The sequence below is a fragment of the Suillus subaureus genome (genome assembly GCF_016647635.1).
Source record: "Suillus subaureus strain MN1 chromosome Unknown BJ212scaffold_17, whole genome shotgun sequence".
NCBI lineage: Eukaryota > Fungi > Basidiomycota > Agaricomycetes > Boletales > Suillaceae > Suillus > Suillus subaureus.
Genome location: NW_024538573.1, coordinates 696908 through 716318, shown reverse-complemented (window position 1 = coordinate 716318; position 19411 = coordinate 696908). Strand labels below are relative to the sequence as shown.

General features: G+C 48.4%; 9 protein-coding genes across 9 annotated transcripts; 3 read left to right on the top strand and 6 right to left on the bottom strand.

The window, feature by feature from the left end:
* Positions 1-54: 54 nt before the first annotated feature.
* On the bottom strand, positions 55-1952 carry BJ212DRAFT_1461968 (signal peptide peptidase-domain-containing protein). Its single transcript, XM_041338926.1, has 7 exons — positions 1683-1952; positions 1499-1616; positions 1338-1453; positions 1188-1278; positions 892-1133; positions 555-844; positions 55-502 (listed from the first exon to the last, which is right to left on the bottom strand). Exons 1-7 carry the CDS (start codon positions 1776-1778, stop codon positions 313-315), a joined length of 1143 nt encoding a protein of 380 aa, XP_041192940.1. The 5' UTR covers positions 1779-1952; the 3' UTR covers positions 55-312.
* Positions 1947-4806, bottom strand: BJ212DRAFT_1356587 (gamma-glutamyltranspeptidase). Its single transcript, XM_041335709.1, has 12 exons — positions 4710-4806; positions 4124-4654; positions 3771-4077; positions 3565-3717; positions 3254-3509; positions 3180-3195; positions 3029-3131; positions 2799-2978; positions 2689-2746; positions 2357-2641; positions 2234-2299; positions 1947-2167 (listed from the first exon to the last, which is right to left on the bottom strand). Exons 2-12 carry the CDS (start codon positions 4528-4530, stop codon positions 2124-2126), a joined length of 1875 nt encoding a protein of 624 aa, XP_041192939.1. The 5' UTR covers positions 4531-4654; positions 4710-4806; the 3' UTR covers positions 1947-2123.
* A 15-nt stretch (positions 4807-4821) lies between these two features.
* BJ212DRAFT_212771 (uncharacterized protein) lies at positions 4822-7507 on the top strand. Its single transcript, XM_041342664.1, has 4 exons — positions 4822-5043; positions 5102-5403; positions 5466-6896; positions 6952-7507. Exons 1-4 carry the CDS (start codon positions 5016-5018, stop codon positions 7240-7242), a joined length of 2052 nt encoding a protein of 683 aa, XP_041192938.1. The 5' UTR covers positions 4822-5015; the 3' UTR covers positions 7243-7507.
* On the bottom strand, positions 7383-8281 carry BJ212DRAFT_1272108 (uncharacterized protein; the record flags this gene model as incomplete). The annotated part of the gene is made up of 3 exons (XM_041331000.1): positions 7383-7622; positions 7672-7724; positions 7780-8281. 3 exons carry the CDS (start codon positions 8279-8281, stop codon positions 7383-7385), a joined length of 795 nt encoding a protein of 264 aa, XP_041192937.1.
* Positions 8282-8804: 523 nt separating this feature from the next.
* Positions 8805-9725, top strand: BJ212DRAFT_212742 (NUZM, NADH-ubiquinone oxidoreductase 21.3 kDa subunit). Its single transcript, XM_041342663.1, has 4 exons — positions 8805-8949; positions 9004-9117; positions 9168-9288; positions 9340-9725. The coding sequence occupies exons 1-4, from the start codon at positions 8877-8879 to the stop codon at positions 9572-9574; spliced, it is 543 nt and encodes a 180-aa protein (XP_041192936.1). The 5' UTR covers positions 8805-8876; the 3' UTR covers positions 9575-9725.
* Positions 9726-11288: 1563 nt separating this feature from the next.
* On the bottom strand, positions 11289-11514 carry BJ212DRAFT_1481206 (uncharacterized protein; the record flags this gene model as incomplete). The annotated part of the gene is made up of 2 exons (XM_041340221.1): positions 11289-11383; positions 11436-11514. The coding sequence occupies 2 exons, from the start codon at positions 11512-11514 to the stop codon at positions 11289-11291; spliced, it is 174 nt and encodes a 57-aa protein (XP_041192935.1).
* An 861-nt stretch (positions 11515-12375) lies between these two features.
* On the top strand, positions 12376-13994 carry BJ212DRAFT_212547 (uncharacterized protein). The gene is made up of 6 exons (XM_041342662.1): positions 12376-12600; positions 12655-12717; positions 12772-13265; positions 13318-13537; positions 13587-13652; positions 13704-13994. Exons 1-6 carry the CDS (start codon positions 12427-12429, stop codon positions 13872-13874), a joined length of 1188 nt encoding a protein of 395 aa, XP_041192934.1. The 5' UTR covers positions 12376-12426; the 3' UTR covers positions 13875-13994.
* Positions 13935-17275, bottom strand: BJ212DRAFT_212537 (phosphatidylinositol 3 and 4-kinase-domain-containing protein). Its single transcript, XM_041342661.1, has 15 exons — positions 17023-17275; positions 16833-16965; positions 16707-16756; positions 16541-16660; positions 16427-16475; positions 16306-16379; positions 16158-16248; positions 16006-16105; positions 15685-15952; positions 15611-15624; positions 15086-15561; positions 14972-15031; positions 14905-14911; positions 14151-14854; positions 13935-14104 (listed from the first exon to the last, which is right to left on the bottom strand). The coding sequence occupies exons 1-15, from the start codon at positions 17187-17189 to the stop codon at positions 14060-14062; spliced, it is 2358 nt and encodes a 785-aa protein (XP_041192933.1). The 5' UTR covers positions 17190-17275; the 3' UTR covers positions 13935-14059.
* Positions 17276-18483: 1208 nt separating this feature from the next.
* BJ212DRAFT_1356544 (uncharacterized protein) lies at positions 18484-19071 on the bottom strand. The gene is made up of 4 exons (XM_041335708.1): positions 18973-19071; positions 18847-18918; positions 18748-18789; positions 18484-18583 (listed from the first exon to the last, which is right to left on the bottom strand). Exons 1-4 carry the CDS (start codon positions 19000-19002, stop codon positions 18569-18571), a joined length of 159 nt encoding a protein of 52 aa, XP_041192932.1. The 5' UTR covers positions 19003-19071; the 3' UTR covers positions 18484-18568.
* Positions 19072-19411: the final 340 nt, after the last annotated feature.

Genomic DNA, 19411 nt, shown 5'->3' with positions numbered 1-19411 from the left:
TAAAATAAATGGTTAATTTCAGTCATGTCAAGCTCCAGAATCCCACCCCGTCATCACCGCCCTGTGCCGTTTTTGATCTAACTTCGGTCCGAACTTCCTATAGAACCACGTCATCCGATCCTCACATCTCCCACTCACTACTTCTCGAATCTCAGGCAAGTCATCAACAGCGCCACCATCACAATCCATTTATAAATTAAATTATTAACCACACGGTAAGCAACCCAATTCAAACTCAAATAGGCATCCGTGCGACATCCCTCCTCTACTCCAACTCAAACACACGTCCCCCGACGTAAATCCATCAGATAATCATTGCACCCGCTTCTTACTCTTACTCTTATTCTTCCTCTCCCCATCAACCTGCTCCACATTCTCATCACCCTTCCCGCTCTCATCCCCCACACTCTTCTTCACCTCACCATCATCAATCCACTTCCAAGCATCACCTAATTCCCCTCTAACAATCCCTACCCCGAACAATGACAACATACAGGCGGGGCTAGAGCGAATAAGAACATCTGTCATCATACCAGAACAACAATGGGACACACCTCAAATAAAGTAATGCAGGCTGGGCTTTACCAAACACGTGCATAACTGTCATAGTCGTGACGAGGCCAGTAAAGTACGCTGCCAGGGTCGCATAAAAGTATGGCTTCCGAAATGTGCCTTTCCCACCTGCACGTGCATGGTCATAACGTAGTGCCAAGGCAACAAATGTACCAGGAATGACAATGTCCCCTAGTCCGAGTAATGTATAACCGCGCTCGCTGGCAAAACTAAGTGATTTGGGCCAGAGCAGTTTAATTGGGACGTCAAGAGACGTGGCCACCGTGAGCATCTAGAACGCGTCAGCCTAGTCTGGGAAACATTCTATTAATCACTTACGACGTCCGTACCAAACACCCAATATATATCATAAAAGAACAGTCCAGACAGAAGAATACATCCCGTCTTGAACGAGTCTATTTTCAGGAGACTTAAAGCATTGTGCGAGAACGAAAGCGCCAGGATATCTGTTATAAGCGCTGACTTGCGATTCGTTTCCGAGGTATTGAATAGCACAGAGGGTATCAAAGCGAGCGGAAACAACGCAATCGTCGGAGTGCGTAACGACACCGACAGCAATTCTACGCGCAGATCAAACCGGCTCCTCAAGTAAAGCATCATATGAATCCACATACCTCGTGGACCCTTCAGAATCAACACTCTATTCCGATCGAACTTCTTCCACCGTTCTTCACGGACCGCAAATCTCATAAGCGACGCAGCACTCTGGGAAACACGCAACTCGATTACACAACCTGCGACGTATCATGAAAAACACGACTCACCTTCCATACACTGCCAACGCCAGCGATCGAAAAATACCACGCGAGAAACCAATTTATCCATTCTTTTCCGAAGAATTTCATTATAGCGTACATCCCGAAAGCGCTACTGAGCCTGCCTGCCATCGTATTTCAGCTCCAATTACGTATATTGTATGGAGAACTTACGACTGGGAAAAGCCATGCGTCGCCAGACGAAAGCCTATCTGCCACACCCTCGTCATCCTCGTCATCTTCATCACCTTGCACTACCGATTTATCTGTCCCGTTGCTTTTTTGCTTCTTAGGAGCCTAGAAAAGTATTCAATTCCGTTAGGAATTAACTAATAACAGTCCATATCAACCCACTGGAAGTGAACCGTGTGCTCCGGCATATATGGAGATGGAAGCCAAACACAGAAGACCTGCGTATGAAGAAATGAGGTCCCAGTCTGTGCTGGCCATCTCAATTCAGTACTTGTTTGGGGGTGTGAATGGTTGGATGAAACGCTTCTTAGGACTACTTTACATGCTACGTGACAAGAGACGTGTCAGTTTGGAGTTGTTTGGAGGTGTTTGATTCTAAGGGTGATGCCAAACACTAGACTCGAATTTGAAATATGATTGCTTGCTCTCGGACCTCGAACTACAGGAAGCGCGGCTAATACCCCTCGGAAGCACTAGACTTGGTGATGGATTTGGTCTCATCAAAGAAGACATGACATAAATTCAACCAACAACATGATGATTAACTTGCTTGCTACTTAGGTAGGTATACGTACATACTGAACGCCGCACGTCGGACCACGGCTAATATCCCGCGGCGATACCATTCTTTCTCGAATCACTGGCCGCTGTACACCATCACAAATCAAAATCACTATCAATCACGCAAGACACCACGTCAAAACACTACATACCAAATATGCTGCCATCCTTCCTCATCACCGCCTGCACAACAGCAGCCACACGGTTGATATCTGACACTAATACGACAACCCGTGAGTACTCTTTCTCATAAATGGTGACAACATTCGACATGCCTGTGATATTATGTCCCCGTTCTGTCAGAGAGTTTAGTATGGCGCCAGGCACGATGTCATCAGCGTCTACTTCGAGTGGGTATAGTTGATCGTGGACGCGCCCGTTTTCGATCGCAGCGCTGATGTCCATTCCCCAATCGAGATTAAGGATGACTTGCAGGACAGCCCCGAAGATCCGGCCTCCGCCTGATCCGCCGATGGAGAGGTAAAAGGACCCGTCGAGATTTTCGATTATCGTGGGTGTTGTTGAGGATAGGGGGCGTTTTCCGGGCTCGGGGTAATTGTCTGGGGATTGTTAATTTGGGATGATGGGGAGGAGAGGAGCTGCGTACATGGTGAAGGCCAGAGTCCGAAACCGTTAGGGCTGCCTGGAACCGCAAAATCGTCCATCTCACTTGCATGATTAGTTATAAGAAGTTGTTGGGAACGTAGGAGAACTCACCTCATCGTTCAGTATAATACCGGTTTCGGGGTCGAGCACCATAGATCCGAATATGAGATTCACGGTGGTCGTGAATGCTACGGCCATTCCGTCCTTGTCGACCACAGATGTATGACTCGTTCCATGATCGATCTTGACGTCAAACTCTGGATTATAGTATTCGGGTGGATGCGTACAATCCTGAAGCACCATCCAGATACGACAGCGCAACAGAGCACAGAAAAACCTACATCAGTGAGGTTAAGCGCCACAGCATCTGCAAAGGCTTTCGTGGAGATTTCGGCAATGCGAGCTGTTCCGTTAGTACCATATGGCAAGTCACCAATCCTTGTGCTGGTGGAATGTGAGACGGGTTGCAAAAAAACTGGAGAAAGAACTCACCGAGCTGCAAAACCGACTGACGTGACACCGCCAGTTCTTCAGGAACTATTTAAAGCGAGTAGGTAAGCGCTCACACTTCAAGGCCTCGATAAAGCGGTGAATGTTCAAGCCAGTTCGGCCTTCGCCGATGAGATCGTAGCGTTCTAAGAGGTTCAGAATATGAAGAAGCACGGGTCCTGAAGTCGGCGCATGGCTAGTGTACACTTTCTTATCACGATACGTCCCTTGAAGAGCGTGATCCACTTTCACAGTGTAATTCTCTAGATCTTCATTGGTCATTATTCCTCCAGCGGCCTGTACCTTGCGTGTAATGGAGTCAGCTATGGGACCCTGTTCAAAAATAGCTTAACTGTAGCTCCAACATGAAACACGTCGCATGTCAAACCTTGTAGAACACATCAGGTCCTTCCGATGCGATGGTGGAAAGTGTGCGTGAGTAATTGGTCCGTCTAATAATTTCGCCTTCAAGCAGCATGCGTCCTTCTGGAGCGAAAATAGCTCTCCAGTCTTCATTAGGAAGGATAAGTCTTGCAAACATCTGGAAGGTATGCAATCAATCAACGCCTCAGGTTCGCATGCCCAGCATTTTACCTGCAGACGTCGCGCTAGCTCTTTGTCAACCGTCCATTCAGCAGCAAGGTCCGCGTTTGGCTGCACGAGTCTAGCCCATGGCAATTTCCCCCAGCGTCTATGTGCTTCCTGGAGTCCACGAATTTCACCAGGAACACCAACTGCTAATCCACCCCATCGCGCAGCCATCGGATCATCCTTGTACATAGTACTGTTTGACAAGCCCGGTGCAGTTTCCCTGAAATCAATAGTATATACTTCCGAACCACCACCCTCAGATGAGGGTGGAATGCGAACTGTCATGAATCCCCCTCCACCTATGCCTGAGCTGATTTATGTCAAAAACATGAATTTCGAAAACGCAGATAACCCACGAAAACATATTGACCACGCCAACACAGAAAACGGCGCTGATAGCGGCGTCTACAGCATTTCCTCCTTCCTTTAAGACAGCGACACCAATGTCTGAACACCGTTTATTTTCGGTAGCAACGGCACCGTGTTCTGCTTCTATGAGATAGGCAGGGTTACGAAGTTGTGTCTGGGATTGGGTATGTAGGAGCGGGTTATGGTGGTACATCCGTAGCAAAGGTGTCGCTAGACATATAGCAAGCAAGGCAACAAATGCACCCTTCTGCCATCTACGTCGACCTTTCGGCTCCCTCGTATGCAGGTAAAGCGGGAGCTCGGCTTCGGTAGAACGAAATGCTTGCTTGAAGCTCTCCACCGGAGGGTCGCCTTTTCCAGTGGGCGAGGGTGATATCCGTTTCATGTAATCCATGTACTTCAAAACCAGGTCAACTGGAGTGCTGAAGAAGGTATCTTTATGATGAACTGAAGGTGACCCGAAGTAAATGCCTCCCTCCTATTACCAATCGTTATCCTCGACTTTCCCTGGCTGCCTACTGTTCGGATTCCGTGCGTCAGGGCCACGTAATACCTGATAACAAAGATACTCACACCTTACCCGGATAATAGAAAGAACCAATCCGAGACTTAGCACCACACGCTTTCACTATGAATAGCATGCCGACATGTGATTCGGGTCCAAACAAAGTATGGCCTTATGTAAGTCAACATTAATCTTCGTAGCCTAATTTATCCCGGGCTAGGCTGACGATGCCAGGTTACCGATCACTAATGTTTCAATATGACGGCTCCGAGGCCGACAGTGCCTCGAATATTGGCTCTTCGAGCCATACTAGGTGAGCCCAGAATTCAGCCCCGCTCGTCGGAATACCTCACGAGAGTCTCAGTTTTTCACCGATGATGTACAAAGGAATAGGAAGAGCTGGTATGTTCAAAGTTTCTATTGCAAATTGAAGTGATGCTATGTTACAACATTTCGTCAGGGATTGCGCCAGGACTTCTGAAACGCAGAAAAACCCTGGGACTTAATACTCGTTTCGATCGGATGCTGGCCCAGGTGAACGTTACACATTTGTACAGTTCTGATCCGAAAACGCGTCGAAAGCGTGCGCGTTCTTCCGGGTCTTCCTCCATCAGTAGTTATGATCTTCCTAAGACGCCTGTGGACGCATACAGCTATGAAGATAGACTTGGAAGTGACATCTCTGTGTTGAAGATGAACCAAAGGGCGTCAAACCCAGCCAAGTCTCCCCTGGTGCAACGTAAACTCAAAGCATATCGAAAGGTATGCTATATGCGCGCGCTTTTATGCTCCTGAGAACCTAAACTTGGCTATTGCCGTATCAGGGTTCTCAAGTACAGGCACCGACAAAGTCCCTACCTATGTGGCTCGCGAGTACGTTTAGTGCCTTGGAACCCGAGCATCCACTTCGAGAATTGCTTCCTCCTTCTCTGGCTCACGAAGACATGATTGAAGCCAGAACTCGAAACGAACCTCGACCATATTCTGAAGAAGTCAGGACAAATCGCATGTTTGCATTCTCCCCGTTCGATACCGATGTACAGGAGAATAATGATGCAGCTCATGGAGCCTCACGTCCACCGTCTGCTGACCCCGCCTTGTGTGACGTTGGGTTGCTGCCTTGTGGTCGGACGACTGTCAACGCGGTGTCACAAACATTCCACCTCGAAGAAGGTACCCTCGGGTTTCGCCCATTTTCCACTCCCGGCTCGTTCGCCGCTCTACAACACACTGTTACTTCAAATGCTACACCTAACTTAGCATGCCCACCAGAATCGCAGAAGACCTTGGCGCACGTAAAGCCACCCCTTTTGTCTCACGACGCAAGTGTCAATCATGCCAATTTCACATCGTCTCCTGTTTTTCGTCCAACTATTACAGAGCCGGAAACTTACTTGTCCTCCTTCCACCGCGGATCGCCTGTTGCTTCTAACGATCTTGGATCTCACTTACCTACGCCTGATTTTCAAGAGAACGAGCTGATGATGAATATATTTTCCACCCCTGGACCGGCATTTACCGTCTCTCGACCAGTGTACTTCGATTCTCCCACTGAAGATCCATCACTGTCCGACCCTCTGGAGCCAGAATCGTATGAACTTGACTTGGACGCACTTGATTTCCGCTGGCAGCCATTCTTGAGGAAGACCTTGCCTGATCCCAGCTTGGCCAACAAGCAGACTTGTGCCATAAATGCTTCGGCTACAATTCCTCCTGTATTTGAAGATTCCGACGTTCTTTTGTCGCATTTACCCTATTCCTTCTGTGGTGTCGCTGGCGATCAAGTAGCAATGGCGGAGGCACCTGACGCACGCGTAGAATCCGACGTTTATGATGGACCCGTTCGCGGTTCACTTGTATTCGGACACGCCATTCAACAATCTTCATCTCCTCAGTCGAATGGCCAAAGCGACGCAGTGGTCTTCACTCCCCCTTCTAGAGTTTTCATTATGGCTCCTCCCATCTTTGCAGACTCTGACGTCCTTTTGTCGCATTCGCCTCATGCTTTCCGTAGTGTCGCTGACGACCAAGCCACAATGGCAGAAGCATCTAACGCATCCGTAGGATACGACCTTCGTGATAGACCCTTTCGCAATTCACCTATATCTGGACATGCCATCCAAGAATCTCCATCACCTGACTTGAATGGCCAAAACGACGCAGTGGTCTTCGCTCCCGCTTCGGGAATTTTCATTTCACCGCTCCAGGGAGCAACATCACCCCCTGCTGTCCCTGGTATTGCCGATGTACAAGAAGTAAGCCCACATGAAACAAAAATATCCCATCGTATGCAAACTCATCTCGCCAAAGCTTACCGCAGAAAACACAACATGCATCACAGAGAGCCGCGAGCAACCTTTCACGCCCACACGCCCAACCCAGGCGTCACAACCAGCAACGCCGAAAAAAGATCGATTAAGCCAAACACGCAGTACGCCGATCCCGCCTCGGCAAGAACAACGATCGACTGTCTCATGGATGCTATCACGTCGGTCGCTTGTAGGGAGGGGCGGCGTTGGCCGTGACGACATTGAGGGGTTGCTTTCGCAGCGTTCAGACACTAGTCATGACACAATTGAGTCATGGACGGATGACCATTAACGAATTTGAGCATTCTACAACTGTATTTCCACTAGCGAACTCGAACTCTACGCAGCGTTCCTGAAGTTTAAGTTAGAAGTATTCTATGGAATGAAAGTATTGCGAGGGTATATAAATCCAAACAAGCCGGTATTGGAGAATTACCAACCAACTTCACCACCGTCAAACGGTTCAATGGTGACCCCACGGTTTCCCCGTGACTTTCGCAGCTTGTATCGCTCCAAAGTATATATCTCGTATGAAGCGGCTGCAAGCTTCATCGCACGGATGTGGTGCGGGCGCGAGTTGGCGGCCACTGCATGTTTCCGGGACTGCCAGATGCACGTTGCAAGATTCATGCCCGTTTCTGGATTTGGCACACCATACCAATACATGATAAGCTAGGGGGTGAGGTCAGCAAGAGCCATTGAAAAGGAGTTGGTTGCATACACCACCGTTAAGCACGGCCTCCTCGTGAGCTAACTTGTCGGCATCATAGAGGGCTGTGCATGCGAGGAGAATTAGTCAAAGGCCTGGGTACGAATGATGGCTACTTACATCCACTGTCGCTCCCAGGCAATCGCTTGCTGCGAAAGACAACACAATACCACTCACGCTCCTCGTCTTCCGGAAGTTCAAGCTCTGTCCAATTGAACGCTTCGTCATATGGCACTTCGGCGTAATACGGAGTCGCCGGATGGAAACGATGCAAAGCTTTGTGCAACGACAGCGATGTGGGGTCTATATCAGGCAAACGGGTCTCGGAGAGCATCGGCTGCCGTTCTAGTGATGTATGGAGTAGTACCCCGAGCTCGTGAGGTAGAGAAGAAAGTAGCGGAGGTAGATAGAGGACGATACATAGGGGGTTTGTGAGACTTTTAGAACTGAACGTGGGGAGCTCATGAGGGTCACGCTCAGTGTCGAGAGCCCCGAGGTCGACGTTCAGATCGCCCAAGTCATGTTCAGACTCAGTATCATCAGTCACGAGACCAATATCTGGGGAGTGCTGCGACTCTGAGCCAACGGGTTCAGCATGACTGTGGATAAGTGTGAAACCCATGATGATACGCTGACTCGGAATGAAGAAAAACAACCTAAGAGTCCACATAGCACGCATGCAAGACTTATATTGCAAAGCCAACGCGCACGCGATTCACTAGGTGAGTGATGAGGATGGCGTTATGTTATTGCGTGATTTTAGGTTGACGACAACAATCGTGACGTCGTCAAGGAATGACTGTCCGTGACCGTCTAAGGTCTCAGTCAAAGACTAGCCTACCATTGTACACCACCATGCACAAGCTTTTGCTTCGGAGTTGGAAGCCCTAGAACAGGCATGATCAGAGTGCAGAAAGGCAGCTGCGATGAGGTGCAAAGATTACTATTGCCAGCCAGGCGACAGCTGGCATATATGATCTTTAGACGGAGCCTGCTGAACAGGCAGAGTGTTGGGGTCTGGTGTGCTCTGTACGAAACTGTGCTACACATAATGGCAGACGTGTTGGCGTGAACCTAAAAGATAACAATCTGATATACCATAAAACAGTTACTCAAGTACTCGGGTATAACTGATTGTGGCAGTCAAGAAACATACTTATGTAATCATCTCCTCGCTATACTCCGCGGTTCCCCGAACTTCAACTCGAACCTCACAGATGGCGGCTACGAAAAAAGCTGCAGAGTCGACTCTTTACCATGTTCATCCGAAAGGCTTTTGGAAGAAGTTCCGTGAGTTGCTTCATTTTTGCGGCGTATCGAATATCTGTGAACGCCTTTTACCAGGCGACGCTCTGGTTGTTAATCCTGAAATCTCGAGTGGTATTCCATTAGCCGGAATCTACAGATGGCCGCAGCCTGGTTCCAGACCAGAGAAGTACTCAGCTCCGGCAACCAAGGGTAGGACATTGTGGCTCACTATCGGCTCTGCTCATCATTTTTCTTGTCAGCTTCCGACCCCGCCCAAAATCCGTACTGGAAGAGAGATGTTCGAAGGGCATATCCCCAACTTTCGGTAGTCACGCAGCCCGACCTATCGTCACTTCTCATTCAACACTCCAAAGTCCAAGCGTACGCCCCCGCACCCTCTGCGTGGCAGCTCCCACTAACATGTAATCATAGAATTCCTGCACCATCAGAAGCCAAAGAAGGAGAGAAATCGGACGTCCCTACAAAAATCCAGGAGATCATGGATTTGACAGGCGCCATTGCTACAATCACATCTGTGCACAAGGCGTATGACCAGTCAAAGCTCCCCCCGAAGGTCCCCACACCCTTCAAGAAGTGGAGAGCCGAGCTCGCGCCGGACGCCCCTCATGATCCCAATGCCTATTTCCCAATGTTGCTATACAAGTAGTCGACTTCTGCATTCAACTCGAGGAATTTTCCACCTCTTATTGTAGACGATGAATCAAGAGATAACCACCATGTCTTCCGTGCCGCGGATAATGATCTATTCGATGCGAATAGTCACCTTCTTCTGTACGGAGTGTACAGAAGTTTCCTTGTGCTTTTTATGGACTGAAGCTCAGTAACACTCACTTGGGGTACATTACTCAGTCGCGAGCCGTATAACAGTCATGTTCGGTGTGGTTGAATCACTCTGTTTGATTTATTTCTCTTGGTCGAGCATCTTCTAGAGCTATCTGATACATACCTCAGACATGAACAGACGAGGCCGCGCCTACCGGATTTCCCAGCGGATATCCCATTGTGATAAACCACCAGCGTGCTCCCTCTGCCGTTCTTCCAAGGCTGTTGGCATAGATTGATACCAAACGCCATGGAAGAGGGGTGTGAAGGAAGTTCGCACAAATAGGAGAGTCGGATGCAGCTCGCTCGAACGACATATTGGACGAAAGCTGAGCACAGGTGCGTGTCAATGGTAATTATAAGTAATGACCGCAATATTTGAGCTCATCGCAATTCTTGTGGGGACAATGTCATACTGTTCGAATGTGAATGGCGTATCTCGTCTATATTATTATCCATGGATTCCTTGGAAACCGGAATGCTGATCGAGTATCCCTGAGCGGTGCGCCCATCTACAGGATATCCCATTTTTGGCCAAGCCATATATTACTCTTGCAGTTCCATTGGCGATAACTGCTCTCGAATCCACGTACTTCCTCTGAAGGAACGGGTGTTCGTTGAACCAGAGTGAGACATAACGGGTTGGTCACAAGTCTAGCCTGAGGATGCAAGAGGGAGGCGGTATTTGGAAGCGATAATTATAGCTTGGACGCACTGACGCGACAGTTTTCCGGGACGGTCTTGCATAGTGGACGTATAACCAGATATGATCTTGGAGACTTGTCCAGAAGAATTCTGTTAATAATTAGGTGTACACGTGTGAGGGAACTGCAATTTCAAGGGTTAGCGGTGTTACGCGGTTGGATGCAAATGCGTAATACTTTCGCGTGAATACTTTACGCATCTCATAAACGCAAATGAAATGAGCTGAAAACGCCAATCATAAGTCTCCAACGTGCCCTGTGACAATGTGTTCTCGGCACATGAGTGCTACTGTCCTCCTCCCAGATGTTGTTCCGGAAATGAAATCAACCTCAAGCCTGAAAATATTCCATTGACTAACATGAGAACTTATGCAGCATTTTCAGGATATTATCACACGCGTTTATGGTGCAAAAGAAAAATCAATGTCTTGAATTATTTTTTACAACGTACACGATGTATAGTCCTTGTACTTAGACTTTGGTCTTCACGCAGTCTCCCAAAGGTAAACCACTAGTTGACAAAGTTATTTTTCGGTCTCTGCAGACCAGAGGAGAGAGGAGACACCATCGAGATCGCCTGGCACAGGGTTACGTATCCAGTCGTGTGTGGACATACGACAGACCTTGAAGGCCCCATCGGCGAGCCACTGCGTCAACATGGGATGAAGCTCTTACCCAGCTCACAGTTGGGAGGTGGGCGGAAACCACCAAACACTTGCTGGACTACCTAGGTTTCGTTTTCGTTATCCACCCGAGGTACTCTCATTGTGAACATTCCTGCAAGCAGTACCGATGTCATGAGCGGTTTGATGTGTGTCAGGAAGAGATATGGCGTTAAATAGCGCCGGGCGAGGACAGAAGTTCAGTGTTATGAGACGAAGCTGTGGTGATGATAGGGGAGAATCCAGAGAGCCTACCAAGCTGTATGGCTATGAATTTTGTGAATAATTAGCCAAGGGACAAGACTGGGTTTGCACGCACCATATTGCCCGATGGTTGATGTATCACCCATGTTGAGGATAGGCTGTCTGGCATGCTTGCTATTCCCACCCTCTGCCATGGCGCAAGGTGAGCCAGTCCTTCAGGCTGCTGCGCATACAAGGAAACGACGAATAGAATTATGCCAACCTGCACGGAGGCCGTTTGGTCGAAAGAAATGTTATCCGGAATCTAAGGAAGGGTCAGCGTGCGGGAATTGGTTTTGTCGGAGTGGAAGGTTGTTAACTTGTTCCCTATGTTCGCTTGAAAAAATCTGCCGAAGAAATAGTCTTTCTATCTTTGACGTCACTTACACCCTATTCCCTTCCTTGAAATCAGCGACACCCTCACCGGCAGCTTCCACATTGCCAGCAGCCTCTTCACCCATGACTACCGGGTACGACTTGACGAAAATGACTACTTTTTCTTGGATTTTCCAATCTGAAGTGTTCAGACCGCTTGAAATTATTTTGACGAGAAGTTCGCCGGGCCCAGGTGCATCGATCTATTTAGTACCAACAGCAAAATCCTGTCCAATAAAAAAAAGCCACAAAGCTTGTTAGGTTGATGTGATGTTGAACACAGGCCAGTTTGGGAGAGATCGGGAATGAAGCGCAGGTACGAAAAGAGTTCCTGCGAGCAAGTTGGTAGGAATGGGGTTGACTACTTATGAATTAAGTGGCGCCGGCGATCATTAGAGTTAGGACCTGTATGAGTAGGAAGGGGAATACTAAGTCTTGCATCTCGGGCGTGACAAAATCAGCCCACGTATAGTTGCGCATTATCAAGATACCGGTCTGGAACTCGTCAGTAAGTATTGCCAATCAGATACTAGGGCAGTATTTTGGTCGTTTGAAATTGGGTACCCGTAGTCGCGTCAGTACGTGTACACCTTCAGACCGGCATATGACGAGTGACAATTACCAAGACGAGTGACATTCTACAAAGCTGTGTCAAGGCCTTAGAATCAAACACGTACAAACAACCGCCTGAGATGTACGACGCACCACCATCAGCAGCCGCGGGCGCATCCGCATCTGCTCAAGCAGCCGCTTTCGCCAATGACGACCGCATCCACTTTTCAAGAGAGACAGAAACATGGAGGCTAGAGAATGAAGACGGTACGGAGCTCGAGTTTGATTCCGCCAAGGGTGCATGGGTACCGGTGGTGAGTGTGAACTTCGTGGGGCGCCGGTGATCGTGAGGCAAGCAACTTTGGCAGCTGGATGAGGAACTGATCAAAAAGCAACAAGCCGCGTATTCAGTTGTTGGCGTGGATGAAGAGGTCAAGTGATGGTGTTTTCGACACAATGACTCCTTAAACTAATAACGTCCGTAGACACCAGCCGCGCCCGTGCTCAAACGCGCAAATAAGAAGAGGAAGGAGCCTGAAAACTACACATCCTATACACCTCCAGCAGAGCCTTCTGCAAAGCGTGGCAAGAACGACAAGCCAGCCAAGTCCAAAAATACGGCAGTCTACGTCACTGGTCTCCCTGCGGATACTGAAGTGGACGAAATCGTTGAGCGCTTTGCTAAGTTCGGAGTCATCGAGGAAGATGACGAAGGCGAACCAAAAGTGAAGCTGTATGCACGCGAGGACGGATCATTTAGTGGAGAAGCATTGGTGGTTTATTTCAAAGAAGAATCAGTGACTTTGGCGGTTAACCTCCTGGATGACGCGGAACTGCGGATAGGCGATGCATCGACGGTCATGAGTGTGCAGAAGGCGGAATTTCGTCACAAGCATTCAGGTGGGACAGGAGAGGAAGTGAAACCACGGAAGACAGTGGACAAGAAGAAGATCACCAGAAGGATCGGCAAGATGCAGAAGTATGTTCCTCCTCTCTCGGACCGCATTGTCGTATCTCTAATCCGCTTACAGAAAAATTGAAGAATGGGATGACGAAGATGGCTTTGGCCCCGCCAAGAATGAGGAAGACGAAAAGAACGTGGTTAACAGGAACTGCCGTGTAGTGGTTCTCAAGCACATGTTCTCTCTCCAAGAGCTCGACGAAGACGCGTCTCTGTTACTTGATTTGAAGAATGACGTGCGTGAGGAATGCTCATCACTAGGAGAAGTCACAAATGTCGTTCTGTATGATGTATGTTACATATTTCCTACTCCACAGCCATATCTGATCTGCCTTGCAGAGAGAGGCCGACGGAGTGATGACAGTCAAGTTCAGAGACTCGCTGAGTGCTCAGGCCTGTGTCATTGTACGTCTCTCTCGCTTACCCCTTGGCACGTATTGATCGACTTTGTCATAGAAAATGAACAACAGGTTCTTCGCCGGAAGACGTATCGAAGCGTTTTTGTATGCAGGCAAACAGCGCTTCAAACGCAGCGGAGCGGGCGACGACTTGGACGGAGATAACGACGACTCAGAAAAGCAGCGGCTGGATGACTTCGCATCGTGGCTCATGACTGAAGGCGACTGATTGGATATAACATCGTCCTTGCATTGAGCTTGCCGGACGGGGATGCGAATATTCGACTTATTAAATGTATATAATGCATTTCAAGATCTTTGGACACTTATACCAGATAGCAAATTACGATAGCAACCTGAACCATAACACGACAAACTGGACCCCTCTATGTATGAAAGAAATGTGTGTATATTTCACCAGCAGCTGAGAAGAGGTTTCGCAGCGACCGTCTCAAATCGCTGGGGAGGATCAGATTATTGTCACTAATAGGGGCAGTGGACATACCTCGACAATAACAGTTCGCTTCTGCTGTTCAAGTTCGTCGACGTTCATCCAGTCTAGGCTATGGTCAGGCTGGTGATACATCCGCCCAGCATGGCTGTTCCACCTATTGTGCTGAGGTGTAAATGGTGACTCGACATGAGACATTGACTTAGACATGACTGCCAGATCCTCCTCTGTCATAGAGCTGGCGAGTGAGTGTACCTCCGGAACAGAGGTAAGCCCACCCGGACTACCAGGCGGGGTGAGTTGCTGTGAAGCCGATAGATCATCAGGTGGAAGCGCGTCACCAGTGGGGATAAGGAGTGGTTGTGGTGCAGACGATATTCCGACATCGACTTCTTCCTCTTCGTCCTCCTCGATGACCGGTTCTTCGACGCCAAGCCGTTGCAGCCCGGCTTCGACAACGTCCAGGCGTTCAAGATGCTCGAGAACTGTGACACCTGTCGTACCAGGATGTACCTTCTGAAACTTGGCAGAGAACGGAACGGGGCGATCGGCCTCTGATGATCTCCGGCGGACGGGTGGAGGGAATTCAGCAGAGTAACTCTGACTGCGTGTGCGTCGTGGTAATGGCATGGTGCTGATGGACGGGCGTGGTGATGCAGGTGAAAGACCAACACCAGGAGGATGAGGTGCTTCTTCCATGATTTCAATTTCATCGTCCCAAACAAGTGCTCTCGTGCGGCGGGTCAACTCCAGGGGACCTGCAATAATGAATACCGAAATTATGTGTTTGACTGCCTCTGGAGCTCACCTTCATCCTAGCAGTAGATTGATCAGTTAAACAAATTCAAACGAACCAGCCAACAGTTCTGGCTCACCACATGTTTCAAAGACTCGATAATGTTGTAAGCTTGACCTTTCATGACAGCCAATTGCCTCTGAAATTAAGGATGAGATAGTATTGTTTTCATCAAGGTGCTCTTACAACTGACCCGGAACATTTTGGGATGGAAGTCAGGGTCGACTGCAAAGAGTTTACGAAGCTGGAAGGTTGTTTCCTCCCACCAAGTTTTAGAGGTCAAGAGGGGTAAAAAATGCGCTCGCGTCTTTTCACTGAAAGGACGCCCAATCAAGTTGACAGGGAGATACAACCACCCATATGTATATGACCGCCAGCCTCGAGGATGCTCATGAGGGAACGAGAGCGAATTGTCTATGGCTGCAATATGTATATGCGGCTGACGTATGTAGCCAGACGAAGCAGCGTTAGCTTGAGATGGAGGGATGGCATTGACGAAAGTCACAGTAGACTGTGAGGATGGAGAATGTGTCTCAGCACGGCGCATCTGTGGCATCTGGGGATGAGCTGAAGGTTGAGGGGCGACATCAACCAGCTTTTCGTGGCTGCCTTCACAGTACTTGATCATGTAGTTATCGGCTCCACGGTCGGTATTTAGCATCAGGTAGTCTGTTCGCAGGGTCAGCCATCAGGAAGAACATAACAGAGAGGGCATCACCAAGTATTACGAGCCTAGTTCAGAGTGGGATGCAGCATGAGGACCTGTGACAGAACGTGAACCAACTAACGTACTTTTCTAGCTCTTCTCTAAAACTTTGTTGAAGTGCTCGCGACCAATAAAACGGACGTCCAGATTCATTGTCTTCAGTAACGTCGAAAAGAGCACGTTCTTCCTCTGGGTCCTCATCGTCTATGTCTTCGTCACCAGTCCTTCCGCATATTATTTTCAGTGCACTAAGAAAGCGTTTCGTGGGGAGACCCTTGCGGTGCGATGAATCGTCAAATGTGTCTGCGATGGAGCGGCCAGGCCAAGGATGCTTCCGTAGGAAATCTGATGCATCTGATAAATTGGGGATGAGTCCATGTATAACAAATAAGTAAAATAAACGCAACCAGTGTATCCATGCAAGAAATACTGCATGCTTCCTATCTTTTCAGGTAGTGGTTTACCTTTCTTGGTTGCACTTCTGTCAATCCAATCATAGAAGAAGGCCTGAAGCATGACAATTTAGCCAGGAATTCGAGGAAGTAAACCATGGACTCACAGGGCTAGATAGTGAGACGAGTTGTGTACGAGGGACAATATTAAGCCCAAGGCGTTCGTCAAGCAGGGATCCTGCAGCTTCTGAGATGTAACTAGGGACAGTAAGTGTCACGCGGGGTGAGTTGCTGTTCTAAGTTGTATAAAATTACCTGAGATTGGGTATCAGACAAGCTCGTCCGAATGGAATTATCCATCTAAATTGCCGATGTAACCACTTAGTAGTCTGAAAAATCTCTAAGTGAAAGTCTGGTCGATTATAAAAATACGCACTTTAGGATTCAAACGCCCATAAGGTTCCTCATCTTTGGGCTTGAATACACTACATATGATATATGATATATGGTGAATTGATTGTCGCGAATGTGACCAAAGCACGATACTCACGCTACTGTCTGGACTCTCCCATCAACTTTCGCACGAGCAAAGTAGGATCCAGAAGACCCCTTCACGATCATCTTTGGGTGGATTCCAGCTGATATGGCATTTCGCACTGATTGTGTTAAACTGTTGACCATAAGCTCGGCATTGAATTCCTATAACCCTAGCTTACTTGTCGAAAGTCGCCTGGGACATGGGAGGCTTGTGATCAAGTGTTTTGACCTATGAATGCTATCAACACGGGACACTTGGAGCCATCCAGAGCATGCATTCTGAGTATAAAAACCACAAGGCTTACCATGAACTCACTTCCGCTCCCAATGGCAGAAGGTGGCGCACAAGGCTCAAAGACACTCTGCCATATCTCCTTACGAGAGTAGTCTTCGACTTTCTTCTTCCGTTTAACTTTCTGTGCGATAGATTCTGTCCACCTGAATACGTGTGTTAGCTCGAGACTGCCATTGCAACTCAGCAGGCCCCTCTCCTACCTTTTGAATGCGTTATCTAACTTTCGCAAGTCTATATGTCCTGGTTTGTGTGCTCGGACACTGCGTCCGCGGGCAGCCTTGGCATGATTCTCCGTGTTTGGTTCCTCGACGATAGTTTCATCTACAACGTCTTGGGGCAACTGTTGATAACCGGCAGAGTGGGGCATGATGAATCAAAGAAATCAGACGCCTATATGAAGGCCTTTTCAACGTTTGTTCGCCGCGTGTGGTTGATATGAACCTCTAGTGAGCCTTTGAGAGTAACGTTGAGGCCACGCGTGTTCAGCACTCGTCGCTTACCGGCACCACTCGTAGCTTAATATAGCTGCGAGGCTGTAACTTATGTGGCTGTGTCGAAACGAAACTCCGTCAAGGCCGTCTCGAGATATCTCATACTTGCCTGGCATGTTGACTGTACATGTAACATTGAATATGAACACCAAAGGCCTACATGCAGCATGATCAGTGCTGATCGCTACTAAATTAATTAACAATTCAAGAAAATAGTGCCACCGGGTGACACTGAACCGCTCATTGACATGAATTTTATACCAGAGAGAAGATTAAGGTAACGTCAGATTGAAATTCTCCTGCACTATGATATTGGATGCTGTAAATTCAGCGTTGCACTTTGTATCTTCTAGGCAGCAGGCAGTTGACTTCAACATAGTACGCTGAACATCGTTTGGAGACTATGTGTAAGTGGCAAGGACCAACGATAGTGCACAAGACACCCGGAGACTGAAGCAGAGTCAAAGTAACGGCGGTAGCAATGTCCTAGGATAAGAAGTAGAATCCTGAGCGAAGGAAGCCGGATGAGACCATCAGCCAGTCCTGGCCCATGACTCATGGGAGTAGGTCAACATCTGTCTTCTGCTAGATTGAACAAGGCAGAGATGACCACACATGTCAGCGAACAAGAACTGTGACAGGCAGACATACTTTTGAGCACCCCCGGATAGTTGAATCAACTTACCCGCCGCAGCATTCCGTTAGGCCGCATTGTTTTGCTCATCACTTGTCGAGTAGTCGACGGAAGGGAGAATTAAATCAGATGGACTTCTATATTTAATGCGTTCGCCCCAACCCCATTACAATTGATAGCGTCACCTTGGTGTGTCTTCCTGTGCGCGTCATTTGAGCACATGCTGTACGCGATTGGCCATGGTAAGCAATCTAGAACATTCGAATTGTAAACAGACGAGCTTCAATGCAACCTCTAGTGAGCAGTAGTGATGAAGAGTCAGGATGAGGATGATATAGAGATGGAGGAACGGACCTATCAAATATGCTTCTGCGCTTCAGCAGCCTGACGCCTAGCCTACTGACAATCCGAACAATCATCTGCAGAAACACTCCTACAAATGAACCAAGCGTTTGTTCCGTGAGCTACGCCCCACAACAAAGTATCACATCAATCAGCATCACCCAAAGCACCCCCAAAACACGCACATAATATTCAAAATCTCTACACAACGGGGACGAAGTTGAGGTCTGTTTGAGTGGTGTGTTCAGTTGACGTGAAGGCAGCGCGTGAGGAAGGAGGTTATGAAGGGTTGGGCTGTTTGTGTCACGATGTGGTCGTGGGGGTTCCATTTGGGGTAGGCGCGTGATTAACAATTGGTGTATGTAAAAGATGATGGGCGCGTGTAACAAGAGATTGAGCAAGCATTTTAGAAGCACGTCAGCGCACATCTAACGACCAAGCAAACGAAGTTCGCTCACCTCCCACCTCGACAACGCCTCCCCATCACTCACAGTCAAAGCCTGCCAACCACCCCAGTCACCGATCTCAATCACCTACTAATAAACACAAAAACACACCTGATGGATCGTATCATACGGGCTCGCAGCGATACAGGACCTGAATCCGCCATAACTATATGATCTAGTGAACTTTTGAAACCGTGTCAGTAAGCGGGAGATGTGTTGGGGAAGGGGGGGACGAACCTCGCTCGCCTTTGTCTCCCATCTTGACATTCAACAAACTCGTGCGTCTTGTCATAACCATCGGCATTTCACTGCTCAAGCCCAAACTCCACGACGCAAACAACTAATATGCCCAGTGTCACGAACCGAAAACTCACCTCGGCGCCATCCCCTCTCTCAAACTTGTCACCAAAAATGCATCCGCAACAGTCAAAAGCATCAAACACTGACTAAACGTAACCTCTTGCGTATGGAGGAACACGACAGGCTATACTATAGATAAGTGTGCTGAACGCGTTGATGCGTGCTACTACATCTGAAACTCCGCCTACTGTCAACTCGTTGGATTCAGTTGTTTGGAGGGCTACTTGGAGGATGTCCGAGGAGGACTTGTTGGTTATGACATTAGTGTGTGTTGCGTTTCGGATCGGAAAGAGGAAAAGGGAAGAGAAAGAAGAGG

What these genes read in the sequence shown, in the direction of transcription:
- BJ212DRAFT_1461968 (XM_041338926.1), bottom strand. Translation starts at nt 1,778, where the DNA reads ATGGCCAGCACAGACTGGGACCTCATTTCTTCATACGCAGGTCTTCTG. An exon ending in ATGGCTTTTCCCAGTCGTAA is followed by an intron (nt 1,454 to 1,498) that starts GTTCTCCATACA and finishes ATACGATGGCAG; the next exon opens with GCAGGCTCAGTAGCGCTTTC. An exon ending in GCGTTGGCAGTGTATGGAAG is followed by an intron (nt 1,279 to 1,337) that starts GTGAGTCGTGTT and finishes CGTGTTTCCCAG; the next exon opens with AGTGCTGCGTCGCTTATGAG.
- BJ212DRAFT_1356587 (XM_041335709.1), bottom strand. Translation starts at nt 4,530, where the DNA reads ATGGATTACATGAAACGGATATCACCCTCGCCCACTGGAAAAGGCGAC. An exon ending in AGCTAGCGCGACGTCTGCAG is followed by an intron (nt 3,718 to 3,770) that starts GTAAAATGCTGG and finishes CATACCTTCCAG; the next exon opens with ATGTTTGCAAGACTTATCCT. An exon ending in ACGGGGACATAATATCACAG is followed by an intron (nt 2,300 to 2,356) that starts GCATGTCGAATG and finishes TTGTCGTATTAG; the next exon opens with TGTCAGATATCAACCGTGTG.
- BJ212DRAFT_212771 (XM_041342664.1), top strand. Translation starts at nt 5,016, where the DNA reads ATGATGTACAAAGGAATAGGAAGAGCTG. An exon ending in AACTCAAAGCATATCGAAAG is followed by an intron (nt 5,404 to 5,465) that starts GTATGCTATATG and finishes TTGCCGTATCAG; the next exon opens with GGTTCTCAAGTACAGGCACC. An exon ending in GTATTGCCGATGTACAAGAA is followed by an intron (nt 6,897 to 6,951) that starts GTAAGCCCACAT and finishes ATCTCGCCAAAG; the next exon opens with CTTACCGCAGAAAACACAAC.
- BJ212DRAFT_212742 (XM_041342663.1), top strand. Translation starts at nt 8,877, where the DNA reads ATGGCGGCTACGAAAAAAGCTGCAGAGTCGACTCTTTACCATGTTCAT. An exon ending in AGGCTTTTGGAAGAAGTTCC is followed by an intron (nt 8,950 to 9,003) that starts GTGAGTTGCTTC and finishes GCCTTTTACCAG; the next exon opens with GCGACGCTCTGGTTGTTAAT. An exon ending in CTCAGCTCCGGCAACCAAGG is followed by an intron (nt 9,118 to 9,167) that starts GTAGGACATTGT and finishes TTTTCTTGTCAG; the next exon opens with CTTCCGACCCCGCCCAAAAT.
- BJ212DRAFT_212547 (XM_041342662.1), top strand. Translation starts at nt 12,427, where the DNA reads ATGTACGACGCACCACCATCAGCAGCCGCGGGCGCATCCGCATCTGCT. An exon ending in TTGTTGGCGTGGATGAAGAG is followed by an intron (nt 12,718 to 12,771) that starts GTCAAGTGATGG and finishes TAACGTCCGTAG; the next exon opens with ACACCAGCCGCGCCCGTGCT. An exon ending in GTGCTCAGGCCTGTGTCATT is followed by an intron (nt 13,653 to 13,703) that starts GTACGTCTCTCT and finishes ACTTTGTCATAG; the next exon opens with AAAATGAACAACAGGTTCTT.
- BJ212DRAFT_212537 (XM_041342661.1), bottom strand. Translation starts at nt 17,189, where the DNA reads ATGCCCCACTCTGCCGGTTATCAACAGTTGCCCCAAGACGTTGTAGAT. An exon ending in GGAGCGGAAGTGAGTTCATG is followed by an intron (nt 16,757 to 16,832) that starts GTAAGCCTTGTG and finishes TAGCATTCATAG; the next exon opens with GTCAAAACACTTGATCACAA. An exon ending in TGTCTGATACCCAATCTCAG is followed by an intron (nt 16,249 to 16,305) that starts GTAATTTTATAC and finishes TACTGTCCCTAG; the next exon opens with TTACATCTCAGAAGCTGCAG.
- BJ212DRAFT_1356544 (XM_041335708.1), bottom strand. Translation starts at nt 19,002, where the DNA reads ATGTCAAGATGGGAGACAAAGGCGAGCGAG. An exon ending in GGGAGACAAAGGCGAGCGAG is followed by an intron (nt 18,919 to 18,972) that starts GTTCGTCCCCCC and finishes CGGTTTCAAAAG; the next exon opens with TTCACTAGATCATATAGTTA. An exon ending in CGTATGATACGATCCATCAG is followed by an intron (nt 18,790 to 18,846) that starts GTGTGTTTTTGT and finishes GGTGGTTGGCAG; the next exon opens with GCTTTGACTGTGAGTGATGG.